Consider the following 26,225-nt stretch of genomic DNA (forward strand, 5'->3'; position numbering starts at 1 on the left):
TGAGGCAGGAGAATTGCTTGAACCCAGGAGGCGGAGGTTGCAGTGAGCTGAGATGGCGCCGCTGTACTCCAGCCTAGGCAACAGCAAGACTCCATCTTAAAACAAAAACAAAAACAAAAAATCTTTCTGGACTGAGCACAGTGGCTCACACCTATAATCCCAGCACTTTGGGAGGCCGAAGCACGAGAATTGCTTGAGCTAGGGAATTCAAGACCACTCAGAGCAACATGGTGAGACCCCCTCTCTACAAAAAATAGTTAGCTAAGTGTGGTGGCACAGACCTGTGGGCTCAGCTGGGGAGACTGAAGTGGGAGAATCACCTGAGCCCAGGAGGTTGAGGCTGCTGTGAGCTATGATCGTACCACGGCACCCCAGAGTGACCCTGTGGCAAAAAAAAAAAAAAAAGAAAAGAAAAAGAAAAGAAAGAAAGAAAAAGAACAGACTTTATTTTTACTTAAAGATAACTCAAATGCCAGCTCTTCCAGGAAGCCCTCCTGGAGCTCTTGGATTGAGTTTCTCTCCCTTCTCTTTAAGCCATTTCACTCCCTCTGGTCTCTGCATACAGAACTGGGTAGACCTAGAGCCTGGGGCGGGGGGGCAGCAGACTCAGCCCTGGGGTGATGCCTCTGGTATCTCCAGCCCTTGGCAGGTTCTGCCCTGTACTTTGTGGGGACCAGGGGAGGGGATGGATTGGCTCTGAGCCAGGTACACAACAAGAGCATACTAAGAGCTTGCTGGAGTGCATTCTTTCAACCAGTATTTCCTGAGCACCCACACTGTGCCAGGACCACATGGCTACCCCTGGGGATCCCGCCTCCATCCCCTGTCGACCCTCAACACGTGGCTCACTCAGCACACAGTAGATGCCTGAAGTGCTGGCTGCTGTTGGCCAAACAATCAAAGGCAAGGGATGGCCTTCCTGCAGCCTTGGAGACAGACAGCCTGGCTCCAGTTCCTGCTCACGCCCCGTACTGACCCGGTGGTGGCCTTGGGTGGGTCGCTTAACCCCTCTGTGACATGGACACGATGGTTGCAGCAGCTCTGGAGAGCAGCGTGAGATGACGGTGGCCACACTTCACGTAGCTCCTGGTCCCGGCCATGTCCTCAGTGGTGGTATCACTTGTTATTCGCCTTCCCTAAATGTCCATAAATGTCCCTTGCTGGCTGGGTGGAACCGTTTCCAAGGAAAGAGTGTACAGGCATTCCCAAGTCCCCAGGAGCTGGGATCTTGGGGACTGACCAAGCACCTAGGGGTACAGTGGCTTCTCAAGTAACATCCTGGGGCTGCCCCAGAGAGGCCCTGGGCGGGGGAGGGCAGTGCCCAGATTTATCCACCAATTGCACAGGCTGCTGGCACTGAGCACGTTCTTATCTGCCCAGCCCAGCATGGGGGGGTGGCCAGGCCGGCCGGGGCGGGACGCTGCCTGGAGCTGGACACGGAGGATCCCCAAGCCCTGCTGGGTGGGTGACAGCCACTGAGGCTCTGAGTGACCCTGCAGGCTGGTGGCCAGCCGGCCGCCCATCTCCCACACCATGTCGGACGGCGAGGGCCCCTCAGCCGGTGAGTGGCAGCGCTATATTTACCCACCATGGCTCCGGTTGCAGAGCCAAGGCCGCCAGTCGCCGAGGGCACTGGGGCCCCCAGAGGCTGCCAGCAGCTGTGAGCTGGACCCCCTTCCTCCTTGCCCAATGCCTGGGGGGCCTGTGCCGCTGGAAGGGGGGAGCTTGACTTTAAAGCTAAGTTCTGCTGCACCCCTGACTGCACAGTGTAGCCAGTGCAGGAAGCTGTGTCTGATTCAAGCTCTCCCAGGGCTGGCAGCCGGGACCAGAGCTGACCCAGGACAGAGGGGCAGGGGCTGTGGCGGGACCCATGGGTGGGCTCAGGGTGCCGTGAGCCACTGGAACCACATGCAGACGAGTGTATGTGAACATTTATCGGCGGGGAGAGCACACAGCTTCTGTCTGATCCCCTAAGTCTGAGACCTCTGAGCGTTCTGAGTCCCTGGTCCAGCAGCACCAGGCAGGCCTTCTGTGTGCCCTCATATCCTCTAGGTTGAAAACGGCCAGGGATACAGGCAGGTGGAAAGGCGATCAGATTCTGGGGTCTGCCCACTGCCCTCTGCTCTGCCTGAGGCAAGAGGCTGTGGTGGGGACTGGCCACCCGTGTGGTGGGGGCTGCCCCCCGCTCCTGCCAGTTTCAGAGCCAGCCTTGGCGGAATGGGGGCTGGGGACAGCCAAATCCAAGGGTTACATGGGGGACTCTGGAGTCAGGCTGTCCAGGTTCAAATTCCAGTTATTTCACCTCCAGGCTGGGTGATCTGGGGCAGGTGGCTTAACTTATCTGAGCCTCCGTGTCCCCAGGTAAAAATGGAGATTGTGGTCCTAACCCCCCGTTGGCTGTGAAAATGAAATTTATGATATTGTGTGAAAGCGTCTGCTGGTGCCTGGGGTGCACTGAGAGCTCAGGGCCCTGCTTGCTGGCAGCAGGTGGGCACCCCGGGCAGCAGATGGGCATCCCATGCAGCCCGGGCAGCCAGGTCTGGGCTCCTCCAGCAGGGCCTCCTTCGTAAGCCACCAATTGTCGCTGGCACGTGGATTCACTCTCCATAAAACCCCACCTCGGAGGCTCTCGGGACACATCAAGGTCTCCTGGGGGATGTGGGCGGATTGTGGGTGACAGCACTCTGCAGGTACCCTGTCACTGCTGAACAGTCCCAGCGCCTCGGCCTGGCTCTGTGGGATTTGGAACAGAGTGTGAGAGTGTGTGTGTGTGTGTGTGTCTGTGTGTTGGGGAGGGGTACATTGACAGAAGGGGCCTGACCTCACCTTCTTCCACTGGGTGCCAGTTGTCCTGGCTGCCAGGAATTGCCCGCCAGGGCCGCGGGAGCCCCGGGAGCCAGCAGACAGCTCTTTCTGGCTGGCCCTGCCCCACACCTGACGCTAACCCGGAATAGCTCTCCCCCTCCACCAGGGACATGGCCCTGGTTTTAGCAGTTTGTAAAGCCACCCGCATGGAGATGGGTATTTCAGGAAGGCTAGGACAATATTTAGCCCATCGGGGCAAAGGAATGGGCACTGAGTGTGCATGTGTGTGCGCAGCCTGGAGGCTGAGAGGTGATGTGGGCCTCACTGTCGCTTCCCCGTTTAGGAGAGGGTCAGCCCAGTTGGGCTGGGAGGTGGGGCCTGGATTCCAGGCTGGCTCTGTCTGCCCTGGTGGGCAGGTGGCCCTGGGCAGGCTCCAGGCTTGCTTTTCCCATCTATAGAATGCCATGTGAGGTCTTTTGTCTCTAATATGCGGGTTTGGGATTCAACCTGGCTGGCAGGAGTAAGGGCGGCATCTTGGTGCAGGAGGTTATATTTACTTATGGGTAGAAGGGGGCCAAGGAAGGGGGCCTTTTGGAGCACACAGTGTGAAGTTCAGGCCTTTCTAGGATTCCTACCCAGCAGCAACCAATGGTTGCTCCAAGGACACTGCAGTGAAATATTTTCACCTGTTTTCAGTGACCGATCCCCAAGCCTGTGTCGGCAGTGGGAACATTCTCAGCTCTCCACTCGTGACTGGTGTGACCCAGGGCAGGCTACTCAAGGGCACTGTGCCTCAGTTTCCTCATCCATTCAGTGGGGACAATAATGGGACATTAACTCCTCAATGTGCAATAAGGATTCAATGGCTAACAGCATGTAACACACCTAAAATAATGCCAGGCTTATTGTTAGTGGTTATAGCTGTTATTATTTCACCAATAAATAAACAACCTAGAGAGGGGATGAGGGAAGCAGAGGACCCGCTGTGTCCTGGACACGCTGTTCTGTATATTACCTGGAGGTGGGGACTAGCAGCTCCACCGTGTAGCTAAGAATACTGAAGCTCAGAGAGGCACACGTGAGGTCACCCAGCTGGTCAATGGCAGAGCAGGGATTCAAACCCAGTTCCCCAGAGCCTGTTAGCACAGAACCCGGGTTAGGCCCCTCTTCCTGGGAGTCCCACCTGCACACCCAAGGAGGGTGAGGCTGGCTATTTTGTGGGACTTTTTGGCTGCTGAAGAAGCAGCTCTCATTTCAGGGTTAGCTAGCTCAACAGTGCCTTCAATAACTTGCAACCTGTAGAGAAAAATGTAGTGCCTTGTTAGGATGTCAAGAAATTTCTGCAGAGCAGGAGTGCAGCAGGAGGTGGCTGGCCCCTGGATTTATGGCTCTGTGCCTGGGTGGGTGAGCTGGAGCTAAGGTTACCCGGGAGTCAGCACCGTATTTATAGCAGGAACTCGCCTGCATCAACTACCGGCCCACACGCCCTGGCCAGCAAAGGCGCTTCCTTTACAGTTGCCTGCATTCTAGACTTGGCTCTGTCTCTTAGGGGCGGGGTTATATCACCTGACTAAGCCTCAGTTTCTTCACCTTTAAAATGGGGCGTTCGTCAATTCCCTCACTGGGTCTGAAAATAGGACCTGTAAGTGCACGGTACCGGCCTGGCATAGAGGGGGCCTCAGAAGATGCCAGTTCCACCCATCCTGGGTCTGTTGATTGTCTTTTCCTGCCTTTGACCTTGTGATTTACCCATCTCCTGTCCTGGCCAGAATCTGCAGGAAGAGAATCCAGGTCTCTGTGCTATTAGCTGCCCCCATGCTTGGGAAAGTTTCCAGCAAAGCAGCTTTACAATCCTAAGCACTGAAGAACCGGCTGTTCTGTTTTCAGCAGAGCAATGAATGCAGGTCCACAGAGACCAGGGTTCAAATCCCAGCTCTACCACTCCCTAGCTCTGTGGTCTTAGGTGAGTCACTTAACTTCTTTGAGCCTCTGTGACAGATGGACATTTGTCCTGCTGCAGAAGGTATGGTAAGGACAGACCTGTAACCTGCAGGAGTGGTCAGCCAGCAGAGTGACCCTGTCTCTCCTCCTAAGTAACCCTCCGCCAGTCCCACTGCCCAGCTCTGAGCCATAGTCACCCTGTTCATGTGGTGAGACATGGCTGCCCTTGCTGGTGCCTTTTGTATGTGGGAAGTTATTCCCCTGTCTTTATCACCTCCCTCAATGCCCTGCAGCTTCTGATTCTCACCAAGACATTCAGCTGGGTGAGCTGACATCTCCCTGGCCTCCCCCAAAGGCCCCTAAGAACTTGGTTCTCCAAGTACCTCTCTCTGCCAGAAGTCAAGGATGGCTTTCCAAGGATAGGGCCTGCAAACATTGGTGGGGCCACCCAACTGCTCACACAATTCCCTCTGGCATCCTAGAATCCAGACAGCACCCCAGCTTTTTGCTCCCCCAGACCTCACGGTGGGCCCCTCACCAGGGACCAGGGCAGTGTCCACCTTCTCTTCCTGTCCTGGCCATCCCCAGCTCTCACCTCAGTTTCTCCTAGAAGGCCCTGTCCCCCAATTTATGCCATCCCTGTCCCTAAGGAGGTTGCACTGCTCTCTGAGGAGGGGGTCCTGGCACGGTGTCCTTTCCCTGGATTTCAGGGCAGGCAAGTGCTGGAAAGGGTATGAGATGCCTGGAGTGGCCCTGGGATATGGGAACACCTCTGAGATGACCTGGTGAACGGTGCCAACGTGGTTCCCTGCCCTGCTCGTAGGAGTCCCGAGCAGTACAGGCCTGTCCAGGTGTAGTGGGAGCCTTTGGTGCTGAGTGACCCAGGGTGGGCCTCCTTCATGTGTGACCTCAGAGAGGTTATGTGTCAGCCATCCACAGGCCAGCACACGGCTCTGGACACATGCCCCGAGTTCTGACATCAAGTACCCCCCGGCTCAGCCCCTGTGAAGGGCTGGGCCTTCCTGGGTTGCTCTGAGGGTCCAAGCCGGACTCCATGCCCTGTGCCTTCTGGGTGCCTGTACATAGGGTGGTGGCAGGGCATGAGTCCCAGAGGAGCAAGAGGCAGTTTTATGTGACGTCAGTGGTTGCTAAGGCTGGAGGCAGCAAGTGGCCTGGGTTTTCACTTCCTTTATGGTTACTGGCCGGTTCATCCCTTGGGGATAGGGAGCCAGTGAAGGCTCTGGAGCCGGGGATGGAGGATACATGGCTTGCTTCAGTGAGGTGGGTGGAGGAACCGGAAGGAGGATCTGGAGGCCCAGAGGTCAGGGAGGAGGCTGGGGAGATGGTCCTGGGGAGAGAGGGTGAGGTCCACATAGTACAGGAGGGACCCGGAGAAGGGCACAGGGAGATTTGGCAACTGCTGGGGCTGGGTTGCTGGGAGGGTACAGGGGAGACTGAGCCTGATACTGCCACCCCCGTTAGGAGGGTCCAAAGGACAGACTGTCACCTTCAGGGCTCTGTGGGTTGACCTGGCAGTGTTTCAGGGCTCAACTGTAAAACCTGTGGCGCGCATGGAGGGCTGGGTGAGAGCCCCCCGGCGCGGAGGGCTGGGCAAGATCCCAGCCCCATGTGCCCTGGCCCTGGACACAGGCAGGCCCCTCTCCTTTCTGAGCCTCGGCGGTCTCATCTGTAAAGTAGAGGTGACACTGTAACCTCAGAGGTGTCGTATGGGTGATCTCCAGGCATGAACCTTTGAACAGCACTTCAGGTGTGCCAGGCACCTGTGATATTGAAGGACTCAGCCTCAGCAGCATCCAGCAACCTCTCACCAGAGGCTGGGCACGGGGTGGGGACACACAGGAGGAATCCGCAGCTGGGGAGTCCCCTTCAGTGCCCCTCACGGCGCCCCTACATTGAGGTCCACACCACACTCCTAACCCATGGGATCTCCATGTTATGGAGCAGGGGAAACTGAGGCCCAAGAGAACGAGAGACCAGCTCAGTCACCCAACGAGGGCGTGGTGAGCTGGGGCTCAGGCCGGATTCCCAGGCACAGGTCGAGCCCCTCCAGCACTTTCACCGAGGTGTCTCCCACTCGTCCCATCGTCCAGGCTCAGTGGAGGCCTGCCTCCCCCAGGGACCCAGGCTCAGTGGAGGCCTGCCTCCTCCAGGGACCCTTCCCTGAGTTCTGCAGCCCCTGGGGACCCTGAACCCTTGGAGCACCCATGCCCTGATACCCTTCTTGGGTAGTAGCTTTGAGTGGCACCACCCCAGACCGCTACCCTTCTCACAGAAGTTACGAACTGTGGGATGTTACAGGCATGTCCAGGTGTAGCTGGAGCCTTCGGTACTGTGTGACCCAGGACAGGCCCCCTTCCGTGTGTGGCCTGAGAGATGCTGATTTGTTAGCATCCACCCACTTATCTGTTACCCATTCACAGGCCAGTACATGGCTCTGCACACACATCCCAAGTCCCGACATCAGGCAGGGCCCAGGTACCTTCCCAGCCCTGCACTCACTTGGCACATGAACCTCCAAGCAGCAAATGAATACATTTGCGTGACTAGGTGCCAGCGTCGAAAGTACCCTCGCAGGCTTTTTCATCTATGACAAGAGATGCAGGTTAGAAATGCAGCTTGGAAAGGAAAGCTATCCACTTCTGTTGTTTTAAAGTATTGGGTCAATTCTAAGGGAGCATTCTTGAGATAGCAAGATAGCTTTTATTTTTTATTTATCATGCTTTTAAAACAAAATTTTTAAAATGAAAAACAGCTAATGGTTGCAAATGCTAACAGCTTTTGCATTTAGCATTTGCAACCATTTCACTATTTTTTTCTTGAAATTCACACAGTCAAAATAAAATATAGAAACCGGTTGCTGAGGTAGGTAAGAGGCCGCCTGTAGACACCCATTTCAAATTTCCAATTTTTGCACTTTGATTTCAAAATTTTGCCTTCATCAAAACAGCTTCTTTGGTTTATATTTTGTTTCCAACTCTTTAAGTCAGAATGGGATCGGGATGCCCCGGCCTAAACAAATCTCAATGGCTCGATGCCACAAAGGTACACTTCTACCTTATACAAAGGCCACTGCAGGTCTGGTGACGTCCTCTCCGCTCCCAGGGCAGGTCCCTGCACGGTGGCCCAGCATGATGCTTCTGTAAAGACTCATGTTTTGCCAGTCACTGCAGCCAGCCAAGAGAGAGATGGCGACACAGCACCAGTTAAATGCACCCACCAGGAAGTAACCCACCTTGCCACAACCAAAGTTTCACTGGCTCCAGCAAGTCACATGGCCACACCAAATGGCCAGAGGACAGGATGTGTCCCTCCGTTAGGAACAGTAGTAATGTCTGCACCCCTTCCATTGAGTTTTTCCCCACCAAATGACTGTTTCTTTGTTTGTTTTTTAAGTAATCCATTTTCATTATGAAACAGAGCATATTGTGTGAGCTGTGGTCAACAGGCATCCAAAATGTAAATCATGGGATTTCTAATATGCAAATCATAATGCAAGGGGCAAGAGTTTTCAAAACATCGCTCCCTCCCACGGACTTGCATTTGCATTTTATAGCACAAAAACAAATTTCTGAATGATTCGGTCATCACCTCCAGTGAGGAAAAGCATAACCAAGAACATCAGCCAGAAATCTCTTTTGACTTTTTATTTGTTGAGGTACAAAAGAGGGCGTTGGAATGAGTAGGCTGTGGAATCTGTTTATTCAGTGTAATCCACAGATCCAAAAACTGAGATAGGAGTTTAGAAGGAAATGATTTTTGAATAATACTGGGGGAAATTATGAGAAGAGCGTGTTTCTTCACTCTACTACAGATATGCACTCTCTCTTTGATTCCATGACACCATCAAAGAGAAGCTGTGTCATCAGTTTAGTAACTGGCTTTCCCAGTTGACATTTTTTTTTTTTTTTTGGAGACAGACTCGCGCTCTGTTACCCAGGCTGGAGTGCAGTGGCACGTCTTGACTCACTGCAACCTCTGCCTCCTGGGTTCAAGTGATTCTCCTGCCTCAGCCTCCCAAGTAGCTGGGACTACAGGCATGCGCCACCACACCTGGCTAATTTTCGTATTTTTAGTAGAGGCCAGGTTTCACCAATGTGCCCAGGCTGGTCTCAAACTTCTGACCTCAAATTATCCACCTGCCTTGGCCTCCCAAAGTGCTGAGATTACAGGCATGAGCCACCATCCGGCCCCAATTGACTTTTAATGGTGGGCGTGTACATACATATATAGCACACACACACACACACACACTATGAAACACATTTAAATAAAACTTTACAGTGTAAGAGAGGGCTGTGGCCACACACATCACACATTGCTTTGTATGAGATAAGATCCAGTTTAAAAATAATGTTTGCAAAGACTAGAGGTTGCCTATGAACCCTGTCATAAGAGTCAGTGACATCAACTTGGATTGCTAGAAATAAAACCAGAATTGGGCCTGAAACTGCTGAGCTCCGTTTGGGGGTCAGACATTCCTGCAGTATTCAGCTCTGTGGTCCAAACTCAAGGCCAAACTGTTTAGAGAACTCTCTACCAAGTTTAAACACATCTTTTAGGAATCCTGCCTCATTTATTTTGAGTGGAAAAACATGTCAAGCGCTGGTGCTGGAGCAGAAAACATCCTTCCTGCTGCTTCTCGCTCATAGTCTAAGTTAACCTCTGACTCTGTGGACGGTTACTGAGCCCGTGCCATGTGCATGGTGGTCTGAGTTAACCTCTGACTCTGTGGACGCTTACTGAGCCTGTGCCATGTGCGTGGTAGTCTGAGTTAACCTCTGACTCTGTGGACGGTTACTGAGCCCGTGCCATGTGCATGGTGGTCTGAGTTAACCTCTGACTCTGTGGACGCTTACTGAGCCCGTGCCATGTGCGTGGTAGTCTGAGTTAACCTCTGACTCTGTGGACGGTTACTGAGCCCGTGCCATGTGCATGGTGGTCTGAGTTAACCTCTGACTCTGTGGACGCTTACTGAGCCCGTGCCATGTGCATGGTGGTCTGAGTTAACCTCTGACTCTGTGGACGGTTACTGAGCCTGTGCCATGTGCATGGTGGTCTGAGTTAACCTCTGACTCTGTGGACGCTTACTGAGCCCGTGCCGTGTGCGTGGTGGTCTGAGTTAACCTCTGACTCTGTGGATGGTTACTGAGCCTGTGCCATGTGCATGGTGGTCTGAGTTAACCTCTGACTCTGTGGACGCTTACTGAGCCCGTGCTGTGTGCACGGTGTGCCGCCAGGCACTGTGGTGAGAGGCTAGAGCAGGGAATTCAGCCCTGGGTCTGATGTCCTTGTCCTTAGGGTTAACAACAGACTGAGGTTACCGGTGGACTAAAAAGAATGTATACAGTAGGCACTAAAAAATGGCGGTTCCCTTTCCCCTAGGTCCTTTCACACACTCAGTTCCACATGATGCCCCTTTTCCCCTATATAGTCAACGTTATCATTCCATTTTACAGATGAGCAAATGGAGATTTAGAGAAATTGAGTGGCTTGCCCAAGGTCACACAGTGACTAACTGAGACAGATGGGGCTAAGACACAAGTAGGCTGTCCCCAACCTGGGGTCACCCACCTCAGGAGGGTCAGAAAAGTGGCCCTCCTTCCCAAAGAAGGGACCTGGGTGTAGGGATGGCTTGGGGGAAGGGCCTTTATCGAGACCCAAGTCCAGCAATTCCCTCTGAACTTTTCTGGGGGAGGGAGCGGTCTCAGGGAGACCCTACATTTGGAGCCTGGATGGAGGCCTGGCCCTGAGCCCAGCTATGTGGTGGAAGCACTAGCTTCAGGTAAGCCCTTTGCCTCTGGAGAGGTTTCCGTAGGATGTGGTGGGGGCAGGTGTGCAGCATGAAGAGAAACAGGCGTCTTCCTTGTAGCAGAAGCTGAGGACTCAAGAGGTGCCTCCTAAGCCCCAGCATCTCTCTGGAATGGTTTCCTGTTCGCCCGGGGATAACAGCCAAAGCCTGGTTTCCCGGCTCTACCCCATGGCCAGAGCTGGCTCAGTCGCACCCCACACCCTGGGCCCCCTCCACGAAGCTCAGGGTTTCACATCATCCCCATTCTGCTGCTGGTGGACGCTTCTGTCAACTTCATGCCCAAGAAGGCTGGCTGAGGCTGGCATAGAGCCTCGTCCTGTGTCCCCACCCCTCGAGCAGGGCTCCTCCCACCCAGGGCTCCCAGTTCTTCCTGGAGAGAGAAGCCCAAGTGGCTGGGTGCTCTGGTTTGTTCAGCGTTTGCTGCGCCCTGCCCTGGGCGGCTCCCCTGCACTCCTGTGTGCTAACCTGTGCTTGCCTCAGCTCTGTCGGGCACGGTGCCCCATCTCACAAGGCCAGACACCCAGGATAAGCGTGATTAAGGAGGTAGAAAAACAACCACCACCTCTGGAGAAGAAATCGTCAGCTCTGAACTCCCTGGAAATGTATAGAAATGGCGAGGAGGGCACTGAGCTTTCTTCCAGGCCTGGACCAAGGGACCAACCTCTGGGCCAGGAGAAAGGCAGACCTGGGGTGGCACAGATGGGCTCCAGATGTACGGGGCACATTTGGGGAATGCCAACTGTCTGGCCTGATGGAGGGCAGGGGTCTGAGGAGGAAGGAGAAACTCTATCCTAAAGTGGGTTTGGGGCCACCTCGGCTGCCCAGTTGGGGTGTGGCCTGTTTGATAGACAGTGGAGAAGGGTGGATGTCCCATGGATGAGGGGCTGTCAGAGACCCAAGGGACACCTTGTCTGTGTCTGTTCATGTCTCATTCACCAAACGCAGGTCTGCACCACACCAGGGCTGGGCTGCGCCTTAGGAACTCACAGGGCTGGCAGGGTGGGCTTCAGGGTCAGGCTCGGACCCGCTTCTTACCTACTCTCTGCAGGGGCTCGGGGTAAGGACACCTGCCGGTCACTGGGAGGCCTGAGCGGAAGCCACCAAGCCCACCCCTGGCCACACAGGGACTTGATGCTGCCCCAGGGGTCCCGCTGCAGGGTCAGCAATGCACGGGAAGGGGCCTCATCTCACCTTAGACACTTGGAAAGCCACCCCCTCCTGGACTTCCTTTTCTTTCCATCTTAAAACACTGAGCTTGTTGAGAGAGGGTAAAGACTTGGCAATGACCCCAAAACCAGGGATGAGGTGCCCTAAGGAGGTTCCCTTAGGGCCGACAGCTGTGACGTCCATGAGATCATGCGTGCCTGGGTGCGTAGGAGGAGTCCCACTCACTGCCGAGGCAGCATTTACCCAGGATGCCTGGGCAGGAGGTGTGGCTGCAGCCGGGATTCCTGGGGCCCTGAGGGGTCTGTGGGGTGACCCTAGCTAACAGCCTGTCACAGGGATGGCATCGCTGCTCCGGGACAGCCCCTGCCCGCAGACCCAGGCCTGCCCACTCAGACTCCAGGACAGCCACTGCCCGCAGACCCAGGCTTGCCACTCAGACTCCGGGACAGCCCCTGCCCGCAGACCCAGGCCTGCCACTCAGACTCCGGGACAGCCCCTGCCCGCAGACCCAGGCCTGCCACTCAGAGCATGTGGGGTCCTGGGATCCGGAGCTTGCCCCGAGGCTGCCGGAATCTGTGGGCTGAGTGGTGCTCACGTTCTTCCCAGGTTTCTGGGAGGAAATGGGAAGGGCCAGCGATGCTCAAGGCTGCAGCTCTGTAATAAGTGTCCTGGGTTCCAGTCCTGGTTTTATCTTTTTTTTTTTTTTTCTCAGTAACACCTTTGTTGAGATGTACTATATAATTCACACATTTAGGCCCAGTGCAATGACTCACACCTACAATCCCAGCAGTTTGGGAGGCCAAGGCAGGAGGATCCCTTGAGTCCAGGAATTCAAGACCAGCCTGGGCAACAAGTTCCAGGCTGTATTAGCCATGATCGCACCACTGCACTCCAGCCTGGGCAACAGAGTGAGATCCTGTCTCAAAAAAAAAAAAAAAAAGAAAGAAAGAAAGAAAGAAAGAAAGAAAGAAAGAAAGAAAGAAAGAAAGAAAGAAAAGAAAAAAATAAATCACACATTTAAAAGTGTACACCCAGTGGTTGTTAGTATATTCAGAATTGTACAACCATCACCACAATCAAATTTAGAACACTTTCGTCACCCAGGGAAAAACCCAATATCCATTAGCAGTGACCCCTTCCAGCTTCCTCCCCACAGCCCCTGGCAACCACTCATCTACTTTGTTTCTATAGATTTGCTTATTCTGCATTTCCCATATGAGTGGAATCCTGTAACACGTGGCCTTTGTGCCTGGATTCTCTCACTTAGGAAGCATTTTTGGGTTCATTCATGTTGGAGTCTGTATCCATCTTCACTCCTTCTTATTGCCGATTAATACCCCATCATATGGATATGCCATGTTTCACCCATCTATTCACCAGTGGATGGGCATTTGGGTTCTTTCCACTTTCTGGCTATGATGAGTAACACTGCTCTGAACACTCGTGTACCGGTTTCTGTGTGAACATCTGTTTTCATTTCTCCTGAGTGCACAGCGGGAAGCGGGGTTGCCGGATCATACGGTAACTCCACGTTGAACATTTTGAGGAACCGCCAGGCTGTTTCCAGCAGTGGCTGCACCATTTTCCCTTCCCACCTGCGGGGCCTGCTGGCTCTGATTCCTCACATCTTCACCGGCGCCTGTTACTGTCTTCTCGCTCCCAGCCACCCTAGTGGTGCGAAGTGGTATCTCACTGAGGTTTTGATTTCCATTTCCCTAGCGGCGAATGGTGCTGAGCATTTTTTCATGTGCCTATTGGGCATCACCTCTTGGCTTTGCCACCTTAAGTCTTGGCTTTCATTTCTGTAAAATGGGGGCAATGACAGCACCTGCCTCTCAGACTGTGATGAGGGCCCAGTGAGATAAGCCCTGATGAGGGCTCAGAGTCCTGGGATGTTTGCTGCTTGAAGCTGCAGGCTGGGGTTAGGGTCCCTCCTCTGAAAGCTGGTATAAGGGAGGGACATAGAGAAAGCCGGAAGGCTGGAGGTTTCTGTGAGCCGCAAACCCATGTAGAAAGGGACAAACGTCATTAGCGAGGGTGCTGAATACCAGCCCAGCCCTGGGCACTTTCTGCTTGAGCTCTGATGCTCTGCTGTACTGCAGCAGGCCGAGTGACCCGACATGTCTACACAACCCCAGCGAAATGCAGATGGCACACGTTCAATGCAGACAGGCTCAGTCCATCACTTGGGCTTCTAGTTTTTCTCGTGGGGAGTTACTGGGCCTCTGCCCCTTAGCTGCTCCCCGATGGGGTGACATCATGCTCCTTGGACTTGCTGTGGCTGGCTTTGCCAAGCTTGTGTCTGTCAATGCAGAGCTCTGGAAGTCAGCCAGGACTGTCCTCCTGCGAATTTGGCTGTTTCTGCCCCTTATCAGGGAGCCTCTGGTGGAGGTGCCGATGGTCAGGCCGATTGTGTAGCTGTCACCTGAGCCTGGAGCCAGGCGGGAGGTGAGGCAATACCACCAGCCTGTCACGGGTGGAAAACAAAGCCGCCTCTAACAGCAGGCTCACTAGGTTGCCCCAGAGGGAACAATTCCTGTTCTATGCTGGAATTTGGTGGGAGAAGAGCAGAGAGGCTTCCATGGTGGCCCCTGATGTTCAGTTGAGTCTGCAATCTGGGAAAAGCAGGTCAGATGCGATGAGGACTCCAGGCTCCAGGGACAGGTGCTGGCAGCATGTGGGGGCAGGTGGGAGTCTCCGGCTGTTTTTGGGCCCTGCTGCTATGTCCTCACCTAGTTGGGGCCACAGTAGAAAGTCAGGGAGGGGAGCATGACTGAGGAATCAGACAGATTGCTTTGGTATTCAAGCTTGCCACCAAGTGCTGTGTGATCTTTGCAAGTCAGATAACCTCTCTGGGCCTCTGTATCCTTGTGTGCAAAACGAAGCTGATGACACCTTATAGGGTGCTTGCTACACACGATGAAATATCAGTCGTATTCAAGGACACACTGGGGGGATCAGGGTGGGCTTTCATTTTAGGTCGAGCCCCCTAAAAAGCAGAGCTTCTATTCCATGTATGTGGCTTACTGAGGGAGGCACTCAGGAGAAAGCTATGAAGGAGGGAGGAAGGCAGGATGGGTTCCGGATGGAATCCAGCTTGATTTTGTTCATAGTCACCTCCACCATCCCTGAGTCTAACCCGATTGCCCCTCAGTTCAGGGCTTCGACCTCCGCCCTTGAAGGAAGCATCCATGGAAGGCTGGGGTGGCCTGGGGGAGAAGTCACCCAGCTCAGAAGGCAGAGCCTGGCTCAGAGACGATACTTCCCAGGTGTTACCTGCCTTGCCTTCCACCTCCAGGCCTCGGTTTCCCCATCTGTGAAATGATCCGGCTGGAGCAAAGGTTTTTAAGGACCTCCCAGTGTATTACTAGGCTCTTTTCTTAAAAAAAGAAAATTAAAATAAACTATCCAAGCAATCATTCCCTTAGCCACCAATCACATCCCGAGCACCTACTGCTAGCCAGGCCACTGCTGGGTCCTGGGGTACAGAGGAAAGTCTGTGAGGACACCTGCCTCCAGGAGCTCACAGCAGATGGGGAGACAGACAAGCAGACAGACAATGGGAGTCCAGTGTGACATATGCTGTGACCTGAGAACCACAGGGGTGGGCAGGGCAGGCTTCCTGGAAGAGTAGCCCTGAGTCAGGTCTTGAGGCACAAGTGGGAGGTAAAAAGGGGCCACTGCGTGGAAGGCAGAGGCAGCAGCAACTGTTGAATGGTCAATCAGCCATTCAACAAACATTTACTGATCAGCTGCAGACAAAGATGGCAGCAGAATCTTGGAGCAGGAGAGGTGTCTTACAGAAAATGGACAAGAGAAATACAAAGCCCATAGGATGTGCAATGGGGAAGAGGGTGCTGAGGATGGGGTATCATGAATCAGGGAAGGGGAATCAGAACAGGGCTATGGAGAGAGGCCTGGACACTTGAGAAGGACCTCAGGGACATGAAAGACTGAGCCACAGAGCTTCTGAGAAAAGGGTGTTTCTGGCAGAAGAGGCAGCTAGTGCAAAGGCCCTGAGGTGGGAGTGCCTGGTCTTTTCAAGGAAGAGCAGTAAGGTCAGTTTGGGCAGAGTGAACCCAGAACTGGGGCAGAAGATGAGCTTAGACAGGAGGAGTTGGGAAGACCCACGGGGGTCTTTCTGCAGTCTGAAAAGGATGTTGGTATTGACCCTGAGTGAGAAGGGTTTTGGGCAGAGGAGTGACAGGACCTCACATCTGTTTTACGGGCACGTGGCAGCAGGTGGGAACGTTCATTCCCAGCGAGTCTGAGCATCAGAAGATAAGAGGAAGCAAACCCAAGGCCTTTTTGCCAGCCCGTGCTGGAGGCATCCATCACAGCACCCCAGATGCCCTTACTCCAGAGACACCGTTAATCACCCCACCGAGGGCGCTGAGGTTTACAATGCCCTCAGCGGGCTTTCTTGATTCAAGCATGCTGAGATCTCCCAGTTCTTTGCCTCCAGACAGCACCAGCAGCACAGCCCCCAGAGAGGCATTTCCCTTCTTATGTACCCAGGAAGACACTCGAAATTCCAAGTCCTTGTCCCTAGACTTCCCCCCGGCAAGGTCTGGAAATGATGACACACACCCACAGTCCCACACACATAAACACACTCTCAGACACACTCATCACCAACGCCAGGGTTGCCGGGCGGAATGCAGGACGTCCAGCTAAATTGGAATTTCAGATAAACAACAACTGTTTAGTGGAAGAGGAAGCATGTCCCAAATAGTGCTCCTTCTTGGCAGCTAAGGAATCTCCCCTGAACTGCCCCTGCACCTCAGCACCTCCAGGCCAGCAGAAAGTGTCCTGGTCCCCTGGGTGTGGGAAGGCTGGGCCCAAGGAACCAGCTACCTGCTGAGGTGCCCGCTGGGGAGAGGGTGCTGTCCCAGGGAAGCAGTGCCTGCCTTGGGGCTTGGGACTCAGCTGCCGCCGTGGGACCTCCAGACCCTGACCCTTGGTAGCTGGTGAACCACAGCTTTCGGGGGCCAATGGTCTTCCTGTGTGGCTTCCCAGCCCCCTTTAAGGAAGTGATTTATGGCTCTGAGAAAACAGCGTCAGTCGGGAGGAAGCACAGGGGGCCTGGTTTCCTTTGGAAAATGCGCATTAAAAAATACACAGTTTTAAACAGCAGTTTTGTTTTTTTTTTTTTTTTAATGATGAAACCTGAATAAGGAAACAAACCCTGCACTGTATGAATCAGGGAAGAACCATCCCAGGCAGCTGGAAGGTAGGGCATGTAATGAAAGAACGAGACTTTTGACTTGAGGCAGCCCTGGCTTTGACTCCCTGCTTTGGCATCTATGGACAAGTGACTTCACCTGGCCCAGCCTCAGTTTCCCTCAGGATGGCCGTAAGAGGGAAGCAGTGAAGCTGGCACAGCGGGCAGGACACATGTGGAGGGGTCTTGCAAAGACACCTGGGGTTGATGTCTCATCGCCCAGAGAAGCAGCCACAGCCCCCCGCCCACTGCCCACCCCACCACCACCACCCCCCCTCCACCGCACCCCCGGCCTGCACCCCCCCACCCGCTGCCACCACCACCGCCACCATCCCCCTCCACCACACCCCCCGGCCTGCACCCCCGCCACCCACTGCCACCACCACCGCACCTGCTTTCCAAGGGGCATTTCATCTCCACCCACTGGCTGGGGTTGGCACTTCAGTTAACAGTACACTTCAGGGGAAGTCCTCATTGCAATGAAGTCTGAGCCCCCTGGCCTGGTAATGCTGGCCCTCCCTGGGGGGGTCAAACGGATCCCGGGGGCCCCTCTGGCCTCCCTGCCCAGGACCCGCCCTCACCTCCACAGCCCAAGCAGATGGATTCTCTACACACTCCTCGATGTTTCTCACCTGGTGCCTGTCAGAACCGGACCCCCTTCCTGGAACACCTTGTGCTCCCCAGCAAAGCCATCCCTCACTCTCTCTACTCCCTCCCTGGCAGGGAGGGGCCTCCTCTGTGCGGCGACAGCCCCTAAGTAGCCTCCATCACTTGTGAGGTCCGTATCTGTGTCTGCCCGATAGACGGTGAGCGTCTGAGGGCAGGGCTGGTGTCTGAGTCATCTCTGCCCCAGCCCTGGCACATAGTAGGTGCTCAGCGGGGATCTTGCTATTGGTCTGTTGCTGCTTGTTGTCATTCTTCATTTAGAAAGTGCTTAGGGAAAATTGCTGTCTGCAAGGCTCCTTACAAACACCACCCTGTTTTCTCTTCCCCACAACCGCATCAGCAAGGTATTATTATCATCCCTAGTGTACGGACCAGGAGACGGAGGCTCAGAGTGGATTATCACACAGCTATTCCATAGAGGCACAGACTCCACTGGTGGGCTGCCAGGTGGCAAAGCCAGAGGGCTTTCCAACAAGGGCCCCCTACCCCAAGTCTGTGTCTTAAGACCCTCGTTGGCTCTGCTGCTGCATCACTGGCAGCTCCTGGATAAATCCTTCCCTCTCTGGGACTCAGTTTCCTGATCTGTGAAATGGGGGAAGCTGCAGTTGCTGATCTCTAAAGTGGCTCAACACTGGGGTGCAAGGACACAGATGTTGCTGGCCTTTGTTGGACCCCTGGCATCCCTGGAGTGCTAGCCTTCTGAAGACATTTATCTGTCCCAGCACTAAGCTGCTTCTTGTGACATCACCTTAATCCTGTCTCAGGCGGTGACATCACCAGCTTGGCGGGGTCTGCTAGGGCAAGGAGGGGGCTCCATCTCCCAGCCTGGCATGTCACCTCCCCTGACCCCTGCCTCCCCCCCACGGTGGTACGCGTGGTGTTTGAAGCTGTGGGAGTCCTCTGAGGTGCAGGGGGCTCCATCAGACCTCTGGGTGGGGCCGTGACTCCCAGACTGGCCTGCCTGGCTCCCCGAGTGGGAGGAGTAGGTTACAGATGGACCTCCCAGGACCCACTTTGGTGGTCTTGAATTTTGGTTCTCTGCTTTCAACTTCTGTTTGACTCAACTGTACAGCTGGAGATAGAGGCGTGGGTGGGCAGGGTTTGCATGCATGAACTCACTTCTTCCGAGTTTTGAGGACAAATGAGTCAGCTTGGCACCCCAGCACAGGGCAGAGAGCACTGGCAAAGCCTTCCACCAGCTGCATTATCTGAGCATGTCTCTCAGCCTCACCGAGCCTCAGTTTTCTCACCTGTAACATGGGATGAGGACTATGGAGCCCACGCAGTGCTGTAGAAACTTTTCCAGGTCATGCCTGTGAAGCTTGGCCCGAGGGAGGGGCTCAGAGGAGCTGTTGCCTCCCCCACCCCATGACCCGGAGACAGCAGGCACCTGCCTCTCGCGTCCATGCAGCATTATAGGAGGGGACAGGTGGCCATGAGGAAAAGCTGTAAACCTAACCAGCTGTAATCCCACTAATGGTTTATCTTCTTTTCATGAGAAGGAGGCCCAACATCCTGCACAGGGCGGGGAATAACAGGCCTTTGTGTTCTTTTGGGAAATGAGATGGAGCTCAGAAGAAAAGTCAGGCGTTGGTGCCTTATCTTTCCTGGCAAAGCTGGGGCCTCTGGGCCCGATCCCTACTGGCAGCCAAAGGGTGACATGAATAATGGAAAGGCTGGCATGCAGCTCCCAGCCACCCAGCCGGTGACAGGAGCTGAGGGGGATGGACTGTGGAGGACAGGCAGCCTCCAGCAGCCTTCGGGGCCTGGAGGCCTCAGGAAGCCTGAGGCTGTGGAGAGGCCTGAAAGGGGCTCTGCTGACGCTGCCCGAGAGTCAGGGGTCTCTGTGTCAGCATCACTTCGAAGCTTATATCTCAGGTCCCACACGCTGTGTGTCCTTGGGCAAATCACTTGACCTCTCTCAGCCCTCCTCTTCTTGCTGTGACATCCTCATCTGGTGGTTGCAGCGGCTCCAGAAGAGAGGCTACCAAGTGCCTAGCGCACAGTGGGCACTTAGTGATGCCAGATGTGGAGGGGAGCACTGGGGGCAAAGGAGCAGCTGAAGATGTTGGTTCCTGTCCTGGCCGTGGACTGGCTGTGTGGCACTGGACCAGCCTCTTTCCTGTTCCGTGTCCACTTGCCCTCCTGGGAAACGAGGTACCTCTTTGGATCCCCGAGCTTGCAGGACCCTAATTCTAATTCACACGGCTGCTGACTGCTGGCTCCACTGCCAACCCCCCAAAGGGGCAGGGTGGGGAAACTGTGTTGTGTGCATGGTAGGTGTGTGAGGACCAAGCAGGAGCTGCAAGAGGAAGTGTGGCCTGAGGAGGCAGTGGGCAGGAGCCTGGCCCCGGATCCACCCTGGAGCAGGCCCGAGGCCCAGGGTAGCGCAGGGCTGCTTCACAGGCGTGGAACGCGAGGCTCAGACAAGCTCAAGGAACCTGCCCAGGGTCCCCCGCAGACAAGTGGCAGAGTGTAGCTCCCACGGCCACACGTGCGGCCCACAGCCCCTCACTCGGCCAGGATGGCTCCACAAGAGGACAACATCTCACCCCAGGATGGCTTTCAGGGAAATGCAGCCAGGAAGGGGAGTTGTGCTGTGCAGGGTCACCAGGGTGTCGAGGAGCCAGCTATCCAAGGTCAGCAAGTGCTGGGCCCCAGGGAAGGACCCCAGGAGGTGACTGCAGGTGGCACATCTGATGGCATCAGTGTGGGGGGCACAGACCAATGCAAGTCCCTTCTGATTTAAGGGGGTTTGGTGGTGGGGGCAGGGTCAGGCAGCAGGACCCATACTGGTCATTGGGTGGCAGACCTGGCCCTGCCCTGCTGACCAGCAAGGCCACTCTGGCCTGCTCCTGTGAGTCACTGCCTGGTTCAAGGCCCAGGCAAAGGCCGAGGGAGGCCTCTGTCTGGGCTTCCCACAGTGGACGGCTCGTCAGTTCCTTGGTGTTCCTGGTGGGCTTTGGGGAAACCTTTACTTCAGATAAGAGAGGGAGTGGATAGATGGTTTGGAGCCATATGACATTCTAAGCCTATACCTAAAGAATGGTGGGGTCGTCAACCCAATTTCTAGCACCTAAAACCTTTGGCCAGTGGTTCTCAAACCTTGGTGGGCACTGCAGTCCCCTGAAGGTGGGAAGGTGTTTGTTAAAAAACAAAGTATACCTTCCTGAGCCCCCAGACCTGTGGAATCTGAATCTTGGGGCTCTGGTGTGATTCCCGTGCCCCCAGTGTTTGAAGTTCAGTGTGTCAGATACCCTCAGACACAGTCACGAAGACTCTCAATCCCCCTCTCACGTCCACTTTCCTGTGTTCCCAGCCTCACACATCCTCACACAGCCTGCACTCTCACTGGGCGCGTACACACTCATCTGCATGGACTCACATTCACAGGGACGCGTGTGCTCCTGTGCCCACACTGACACGCAGTTCTACACACACACCCCCAGAACCGGCGGCACAATTTGCAGGGCCAAGTGCAAAATGAACATATGGAGCTGCTGTTTAAGAATCGTTAAGGCGGCCGGGCGCGGTGGCTCAAGCCTGTAATCCCAGCACTTTGGGAGGCCGAGACGGGCGGATCACGAGGTCAGGAGATCGAGACCATCCTGGCTAACACTGTGAAACCCCATCTCTACTAAAAAATACAAAAAAAAACTAGCCGGGCGAGGTGGCGGGCGCCTGTAGTCCCAGCTACTCGGGAGGCTGAGGCAGGAGAATGGCGTAAACCCGGGAGGCAGAGCTTGCAGTGAGCTGAGATCCGGCCACTGCACTCCAGCCCGGGCGACAGAGCGAGACTCCGTCTCAAAAAAAAAATAAAAATAAAAAAAAAATCGTTAAGGCTGGGCATCGTGGCTCACGCCTGTAATCCCAGCACTTTGGAAGGCCGAGGCAGGCGGATCACCTAAGGTCGGGAGTTAGAGACCAACCTGACCCACATGGAGAAACCCCATCTCTACTAAAAATACAAAATTAGCCGGGTGTGGTGCATGCCTATAGTCCCAACTACTCGGGAGGCTGAGACAGGAGAATTACTTGAACCCAGGAGACAGAGGTTGCGGTGAGCCGAGATTGCACCACTGCACTCCAGCCTGGGCAACAAGAGCAAAACTCCGTCTCAAAAAAAAAAAAAGAAGAAGAAGAATTGTTAAAAAAGGGGCCATCACAGCGGCTCATGCCTGTAATCCCAGCACTTTGGGAGGCCGAGGCGGGTGGATCACCTGAGGTCAGGAGTTCGAGACCAGCCTGGCCAACAAGGAGAAACGCTGTCTCTACTAAAAATCCAAAAATTAGCTGGGTGCGGTGGGGGCTACTCAGGAGCCTGAGGCAGGAGAATTGCTTGAACCCAGGAGGCGGAGGTTGCAGTGAGCCGAGATTGCGCCACTGCACTCCAGCCTGGGTGAAAGAGAGAGACTCCGTCTCAAAAACAAACAAAAAAAAGAATTGTTAAAAATTTGAAGACTGTGACAGCAGAGCCCCAAGTGACAGCACAGTTTGTGTGGCAACAAAACTGGCCTTGCATACAGTCCCTCATACCACTTGTGCACATCTAGGAGCCTCGTGGATAAACATGCCCCACGGCACAGACACCCATGCATGGACACTCATGTGCACACACAGCGAGCCTTCAATTTAACTTTTTATTGGGACGAGGAAGTGTGCTGGTTAGCATTTAATAAGCAAAAGCAAAGTTGAGTCATATGTGTGTTGCTTGAAAGCAAGAAATGCCAGATGGAGCACTAAATGAATCACTGTCTTGGGTTTCATGAGTAACATTTTAATTGGTTGTGACTAGTTTGGGAAAACTTTTAAGCTCCCCTCCACCTCAAATCCAAATTAAACCAGTAATTATTTAATGCTCCCAATGCCATGAAGCTCCCTGAATACAATGTGAGCTTTAAAAAACAGGTTTCGAGAAGACACTTCTCTGCCAAACGAATTACAGTGCACCGGGCAGCTCTTTCTTCCCAGAAACAAGGAGGGGAGGAAACTCGCATTTATTGAGCACCTACTATCAGCCAGCCCGTGTTCGGGGACGAGCACACATAATCTATGCACCGCGATTCCTAAACGCTGAGCATGGTGCCTGGCATATGGCAGGTGTTTGGTAAACGGTAGCTTATTACTGTATTTCATCCGAACCCAGGGTCCCACTGACTATAAGACATACATTATTTTCTGGACCGTAAAGAAAGAAAAGAACACTGACATTGAAATCCTGATGGCAGCCAAGATACACTGGGAGAACATGCTGTCCCAGAGGTGCTTACACATGAACAGTGTGTTAGAGAGTCAACGGAAGCCAGATCATAAAAGGAATTACCCCTCCAGTTCACAGACAGGAAAGACTGAGGCCCAGGAGGACAACCTGCCAGGGGGCTCTTTGGCTCTTGAGATGATGTCATCAGAGGCTTCGGAGGGATTTTTCTGCAGTTCTGCCAACACGGAGCACACAGAGTTCCACCCACCATGTATGGGCATTGCTTTATGGGGGAGGAGACCTGCCTCAGTATCCTGGGAAATATTGCGGATGCACCCTGATTTGTGCAGCCTGGGGGCTCAGGGCAGAGGTTTCAGTCTTTGGATCTCCCCACATTTGACCAAAGGCAGGCACAGTCGGAAATCATTCTCTTCAAAGCAAGTTTTAAAGATTAGTAGTCATTTTGAGAGCCCCAGGCCTGCCCCGAGCCAGTCCTTGTCCCAGTCACGCCCTCATGCAGTGATTCATTAGGCGAAGAAACTGGCCTTGGAAGGCAATGAGCTCATGAATATGCACAGCGGGTCCTCATAAATTATGCATTCCACACGGAGGCTTCTAGGGAGAGGCTGAGGAGCGCCGAGTCACTCAGCCCTGCAACAGAAGACTTGCTCACAAGGACTTTCTGTAAAGCACATATTCCTGCCCTCCTGCCCTCTCCATCACAATGAACTTGTGGGCACCACCCTAGTTCTGATAAAACATCGGACCCTGGATTTGCAAAGAAATTGGAGTTTACTTAGCTATGTCTTTGCTGAGGCCATGCTGGCAGGTCTAAATGGGCTGTCAGGGTCGGAGTGGCTCTGCTTCAAGCCCATAGATGTGCAAAGCCGTCTGACCTTACGGAGGCACCAGCAGTTGAAAAGCTCCTACCTAGATGAGTGATTTACATGTTTCTCCAAATCAGAGGGTCCTGAAGTGTAGTGGCCCAAGAGTCATGGAGCAAACACGGGGCTGGGAGTCCGGGTGGGACCTGGTTTTAGCAAGAAGGAGAAGGACGGGGCTCTGCAGGTGTCTGCGTTCCCTGCCACAGATGTCTGGGGTCAGCACAGCAGTCCGCCCTCAGCCCCTCCACTCCCTTCCCCAAGGCCAGACTGGGCACACAGTGGGCATGCTGCAGTCAGGCAGGGGCTCAAGGTGGATTTTGCATGGCCTGCTTGGCTTAAGGCTGCTTCTCCCTCGTGGGGCCTTTCTTCTTGTCCAGCTGCACTCACCTTCGCTGATGGTTCTCTGGCCACTCAGACACCCCTCGGCCAGCCTGGAGGGCAGCCCTGAGCCGGGAGGTACCCTTCTCTTAGTTTCTCCTTTGGTGACTGTCAGCACCTTTCCTGCTATCAACAGTCACATGTGTGGGCACTTCAGAGGCTTCCTGTCCTTTCATCCCCCTGACAGCCTGCGGAGGAATTGGGTGCACCGTCTGACAGTCCAGGTCTTGGCCAGAGAGGAAAGGGCTTGTCCTGGCAGCTCCGAGGTGGCATTGCTGGGTTTGCACTGTGTCCAGCCAAGCTCAGTTCCTGTCTCCAGCCTGTGCTGTGCAGGCTGAGCTGAGCCTTAACCACCCTCAGCAGCAGGGTCTGGGGAAGCACCTGGAAAACGCTCTTAGCATTGATGCATCAAGAGCTATGAGACTAGGCGGGGCGCAGTGGCTCATGCCTGTAATCCCAGCCCTTTGGGAGGCCAAGGTGGGTGGATCACCTGAGGTCAGGAGTTCAAGACAAGCCTGACCAACGTGGTGAAACCCCGTCTCTACTATAAATACAGAAATTAGCCAGGTGTGGTGGCAGGCGCCTGTAATCCCAGCTACTCAGGAGGCTGAGGCAGGAGAATCGCTTCAACCAGGGAGGCGGAGGTTGCACCCCAGCTTGGGCAATAAGAGCAAGACTCCCTCTCAGAAAAAAAAAAAAAGGAAGAGCTGTGAGACTAGGCTTAAATCATTCCATTTGGAAACACCCCGCAACCTTACAAATGTGCAACAGAAACAAAACCTCTACAGAAAATTGGTTAAATGGAGAAAAAGAAAATGAAATCAGCTGTCGTCCCTTCGCCCGAAAACTCAGCCCTGTCAGCCACGTGGGTTTCCTTTCTCTCCTTTCTCTTTCTTTCTGTGCAAAGTTGCCCTATCAAGCCACTGGTAAAATGGCATCTCCGGTTTCCTCCCCCCACCCTTATGTCACAAGCGTTTCCCACATTGCTGCATGGTCTCCGTAATGACCATTGTAACAACTGCAGAACATGGAGGGAAATGTACTGGCTTTCGGCACGGAACCGTTCTCTGATGTTGGGATCACCGTGCAGGGTGTTCAGAACTCACTGTTTAGGCCAGGTGCGGTGGCTCATGCCTGTAATCCCAGCACTTTGGGAAGCCGAGGTGGGCAGATCACGAGGTCAGGAGATCGAGACCATCCTGGCTAACACGGTGAAACCCTGTCTTTACTGAAAATACAAAAAATTAGCTGGGTGTGGTGGCGGGCGCCTGTAGTCCCAGCTACTGGGGAGGCTGAGGCAGGAGAATGGTGTGAACCCGGGAGGCGGAGCTTGCAGTGAGCCGAGATTGCACCACTGCACTCCAGCCTGGGCAACAGCGAGACTCTGTCTCAAAAAAAAAAAAAAAAAAAAAAAAAAAAAAAAAAAAAGAACTTACTGTTCAAAGGAAATGACTTTTAGACTTTCATGAATTTAATTCTTATGTCACATTCCTAACAGGGGATCAGCCTGTCCCGCCTCCATACAGCAAGCCTCCTTACGGCATGCAAAGTGCTGATTTTCCCTTTTTCCCTGGAAAGGCCTTGCAGACAGACTGGGAGCCTGCTCAACGTCCAAACACCGATATTAATCTCAGTCTCATTAAGTAAGCCCCAACTTGAGCCAGACGGTCCCTCAGTGTGTGGCGCCTCTGGTCCCATCTTATAATGGAGCAAATAGTATCTTGCCCAATACCTGCGTTCAACCAGTGCATGCAAAGCTGGGATTTGAACACAGTTCTGTCTCATTCAAGTGACTCTGGTGCGCATTTTGCTCTCTGCTACCCATGGACCACAGAAACAACCAAGGCCTGAGCCATAGGCAAGTGGGGAGAAGGAAAAACGCAGAATCACAGACAAATGCCGGAAGCCCTCTCAGACCAATCATGCCAACCAAGGCTCGTAAAGCGTTTTCTCTGTGCCAGACTCTGTTCGAAGAGCTTTGCAAATGTTACCTCACTCAGTCCTTACTGTACCCTGGAAGGCACGATTTTTATCCCCACCTGACCGAGGAGAAAACTGAGGCTCAGGGAAACTGAGTGACTTGGGCAGAGTCACACAGCTTGAGAGTTGGCAGAGTCAGGATTGGAACTC

At 54.0% G+C, this 26,225-nt stretch overlaps 1 protein-coding gene across 2 annotated transcripts in view; it reads left to right on the forward strand.

Moving 5' to 3' along the window:
- Window positions 1-1,102: 1,102 nt before the first annotated feature.
- The window catches only part of EML1 (EMAP like 1), a 211,863-nt gene continuing 186,740 nt past the window's right edge, over window positions 1,103-26,225 (forward strand). Inside the window, exon 1 of one of the 2 annotated variants that reach the window (XM_010353665.2) lies at window positions 1,103-1,561. In XM_010353665.2, coding sequence (XP_010351967.1) covers window positions 1,534-1,561 — 28 coding nt within the window. In that variant the 5' untranslated portion in view covers window positions 1,103-1,533. The remainder of the gene's footprint in view (window positions 1,562-26,225) is intronic. The other variant, XM_010353666.2, reaches the window with a different exon arrangement.

The sequence above is a fragment of the Rhinopithecus roxellana genome, chromosome 5 (genome assembly GCF_007565055.1).
Source record: "Rhinopithecus roxellana isolate Shanxi Qingling chromosome 5, ASM756505v1, whole genome shotgun sequence".
Classification (NCBI taxonomy): domain Eukaryota; kingdom Metazoa; phylum Chordata; class Mammalia; order Primates; family Cercopithecidae; genus Rhinopithecus; species Rhinopithecus roxellana.